General features: G+C 44.4%; 1 protein-coding gene across 1 annotated transcript; it reads right to left on the reverse strand.

The window, feature by feature from the left end:
• Positions 1-750: 750 nt before the first annotated feature.
• Positions 751-3,990, reverse strand: LOC139026829 (stonustoxin subunit beta-like). Its single transcript, XM_070442099.1, has 2 exons — positions 3,928-3,990; positions 751-1,957 (listed from the first exon to the last, which is right to left on the reverse strand). Exons 1-2 carry the CDS (start codon positions 3,988-3,990, stop codon positions 1,424-1,426), a joined length of 597 nt encoding a protein of 198 aa, XP_070298200.1. The 3' UTR covers positions 751-1,423.
• Positions 3,991-4,302: the final 312 nt, after the last annotated feature.

Here is a 4,302-nt window from a genome sequence, read left to right on the forward strand (position 1 = left end):
CACGGTTATTTTGATGCAGCAAGCAGGATGCTCTGTGATTAATTCGTCTGCTCGAGAGCTTGCTTCGGTGCTAGTTTATCTGACGGATTGAGACATACTCCAAATGGCTCAGCCTAGACGAATGTTAAACCATGGGCATATATATCCTCAATATAAGTGCGATATCCTTCTTTTCTTCACAAAACCATAGACTTTAATGACAGATGGATAACATTGGTTATAAGAGCTGGTCATCTGATGAAGTTGTTTCCTTGTTAGTTTGGTTGGTCTCGGTTAGTTAGGTTGGCTTTGTGCATTGCTACCTGTGCTGTGAAAAATGTTCTGTCCTTTTTTACTTTGGTGTGAGTACATAATATACGGTGGTGTATGCGCTGTAAAAAGAGACATTCCTAAAACAATCGGACATGGTTGAACTGGATTCACAAGATGTGTATCTTCATTTGCTGTATTGGACTTTGTTAATGTGTGAAAGTTTTTCTCAAAAAATATTTTTTGAATTCGCGCTCTGCCTTTTCAGTGGGAATGTGGGAGGAGTTCCGCTAGCGGAACCCCGTGCCAGACAGGTAAATTAAGACCACCAAAAACAACATTATTTTCCACAGCCAATTTGACTTTCAGCTGGCATCTAGAGGAAATCACGCAGTTTCTGCCTCCAGCGTCAAGATTCATGCAAACGTCAACCTGCAAACTGGCAGAGGCAATGTCAAATCAATAACGAAATTGTTTTCACAATTAACAGGCTTTTTCTTGTTCAAGTATGTTTTATTATGAAAAGTACAATATATCCTTGTATACTTGTACAACTATGGAGCATATGTCCATATATAATTGTACAATTTGTTATTCAACATAAAAGACATACAACAAATTATCACATTGGTATTTTAACAGTGTTATTGTAAGAGTTTAAATGTTTAAACAGAGGATACATCTAAAACAGTATAAAACAAGTGCAGTATGTTCTGAGAATGTTACTTTAACGTCAACTCATAACGTCACACTATAACTTCATGGGAGTCTTGTGGAAAGACTGCATGTTGTTTTGGGTGGATTGAGTGACGTCTTCATCAACATCTGCAGAATATTCATGTAATATTTTCACCTGTGTGTGTACTGTGTGTGTCCCCTGTTTGTGTCCTGTGTGTGTTTGTGTCCTGTGTGTGTTTGTGTGTGTGTGTCCAGTGTGTGAGTGTACAGTGTCTTTGTGTCAGTGTTTGTGTCCAGTGGGTGTGTGTGAGTGTGTCAGTGTGTGTGTGTCAGTTTGTGTGTCGGTGTGTATTTGTCCTGTCTGTGTGCTCTGTTTGTGTGTGAGTCCAGTGTGTTTTTGTGTGTGTGTTTGTGTGTATGTGTCCTGTATGTGTCCAGTGTGTGTGTCCGTACAGTGTGTGTGTCAATATGTGTATGTGTGTGTCCAGGTTAATATTTACAGAGATACTGAGGAGTCATAATAAACCCAAAACCCTGGATAGAGGGGCTCAGTGAATGTGGAGGTGAATGTGATCAGGTGGGTCAGTGTGTCAGAGGAGGCTCTATAGAAGGACAGAGTGCCGGCTGGCCAGTCCAGATACACTCCTACTCTGTGGGGGCTGGAGGAGGGGACGTCTATGGTAGTGTGATTCTTATTGTGCCTGGCAATGTAACGTTTGTCAGAGCAGACCAGACTCCAAGACTTGTCATTCCATCCAAGACCACAGTCATCACCCCCTCTCCTGTTGATTCCCTTATATGTCACTCCTATATCAGCCCTTCTCCCACTCCACTCTACCTCCCAGTAACAGCGCCCAGTCAGACCCTCTCTGCACAGCACCTGTCTACAGTCCTTAAATCTCTCTGGGTGATCAGGATACGGCTGCTTCTCTCTCCTCCCTGTCACCTTTCTGTTCTCCTCAGACAGAGAGAGGTGTCTGTTTACTGTGTTTGGGTCCAGTGTGAGATCACAGACATCTGATGGATGAAACCAGACACAATATTAGAAATCATCATCATTCACATTAGAATGTCAGTGTGAGATCACAGACATCTGATGGATGAAACCAGACACAATATTAGAAATCATCATCATTCACATTAGAAATGTTAACTCACTTTCACAATTAATTTAACTTTGGTGTCCAAATTCTATTCTATAGAAACTACAGCCTGATATTTAATGCCCTTTAGGGTGCTGCAAGTGGTCCACAGTTGGTAGGGAGCACCCCCCACCCGTGCCCATCCAATTGGAGGCGTTTCGAACATTTTTCAAAAAATTCTTTAAAAAAGACCAGTCCCACTTCTCTCTCTCATCCCAAAATAGACATCTAGGTTGACATAGCGGCTTAACATAGTGCGATATCATTGGGGGCAGTATAAATGCCATTTGGAAATGTTCCACCTGACTTTGGTCGGAAGCGACTTCTTATGCAAATGGGACATAACATCCTGATTTTGGCACTGTTAAATAATTATATATTGCATTTTGTACATCTTCTTATTGCATTTGTGCAATGGTTCACAGACTTTTACTTTTGACTTTGACTTTTACTTCCTATGATATCATATTGCACTTTCAATACTTTTCATATTGCAATTGGACATTTCTTATGCATTTGCGCCATGGTTTCAAACTGACTTTTACTTCTACTTTTGACCTTCCGACTGATTTCATATTGGTAAATGGACATAACATTCCTTGATTTGGCACTTTTCAATACTTTCATATTGCATTTGGCATTCTTATGGCATTTTGCAAAGGTTTCACAGACTTTTGGACTTCCGTATGATATGATATTGCAAATGGACCAAAAACATATGGCCTTATGGACAAGTAAAAAAAACTGTTATGACACAAGTTAAAATAATGACAAAGAACATGGTTCATACAATTCTTTATACATGTTATAATTGACCCCAAAAAATCGAAAGAAATTTCGAATTTCCCCTCCCCCCCTCCTCCTCTCTGCGGATGACTTCGTCAACCATTTTGAAAAGAAGGTCGCGACGAAGACGACATCCATCCTCGTTTGCTAAGTCAAACACACCGCTGGTTCTGCTCACACTGCCCAACCCTGTGCTTTGACCTGCTTCTCCACTCCTCTCAGATGAAATCTCGCATCTTGTGACGGCTGGCCGCCCAACAACCTGCCCACTTGACTCTATCCGCCTCCTCTCTTCTCCAGACCATTTCCGGAAGACTTCTCCCTACCTCAACCTCCGCTCATCAACTCATCCTTGACCGCTGGCTACTCCCTTCCGTCTTCAAGAGAGTCGAAGGAGTTGCACCCCTTCTGAAAAAACCTACACTCGATCCCTCCGATGGGCAACAACTACAGGACCCAGTTAGCCCTTCTTTCTTTTTCTCGCCAAAACTCGATTGACGTGCCGTCCTTGGCCAGCTCTCCTGCGTATCTCTCTCAGAATTGACCTTCTTTGATCCAAATCAGTAGGTTTCAAGACTAGTCATTCAACTGAGGACTGCTTCTTCCTCTGTGTCACGGAGGCGCTCCGCACTGCTAAAGCTAACTCTCTCTCCTCTGCTCTCATTCCTTCTAGGACTATCGGCTGCCTTGTTGATACTGTGAACCAATCAGATCCTCCCTCCACCCTCTCCGATTTGGGCATCTCCGGCGCGGCCCACGCTTGAATTGCTCCTACCTGACAGGTCGCTCCTACAGGTGGCATGGCGAGAATCTGTCTTCCGCACCACCGTGCGTTCTCACCACTTGGTGTCCCCCAGGGCTCTGTTCTAGGCCCTCTTCCTATTCTCGCTATACAACCAAGTCACTTGGCTCTGTCATATCCTCACATGGTCTCGCCTATCACTGCTATGCAGACGACACACATTAATCTTCTCCCTTTCCCCCTTCTGAATAACCAGGTTGCCGAATCGCATCTCTGCATGTCTGGCAGACATATCAGTGTGGATGACGGATCACCACCTTTCAAGCTGACCCGGCCAAAGACGGAGCTGCTCTTCCTCCCGGGGAAGGACTTCCCGTTCCATGATCTCTCCATCACGCGTTGACAACTCCAGTGTGTCCTCTCCCAGTGAAGCTAAAACCTTGGCGCTATCCTGCTACAACACTCTGGTCGTTCTCAACTAACATTCAAGGCGTGACCCTTCCTGTAGGTTCATGCTCTACAACATTCGCAGAGTACGACCCTGCCTCACACAGGCAAGCGGCGCAGTCCTAATCCAGGCACGTATCATCTCCCGTCGGATTTACATGCAATCGCTGTTGGTGGGCTCCCCTGCCATGGGCCATTAAAACCCCTACAACCATCCAGAACGCCGCAGCCCGTCTGGTGTTCAACCTTCTCCAGTTC

Source organism: Salvelinus sp. IW2-2015, unplaced genomic scaffold (genome assembly GCF_002910315.2).
Source record: "Salvelinus sp. IW2-2015 unplaced genomic scaffold, ASM291031v2 Un_scaffold5956, whole genome shotgun sequence".
NCBI classification, from domain to species: Eukaryota; Metazoa; Chordata; class Actinopteri; order Salmoniformes; family Salmonidae; genus Salvelinus; species Salvelinus sp. IW2-2015.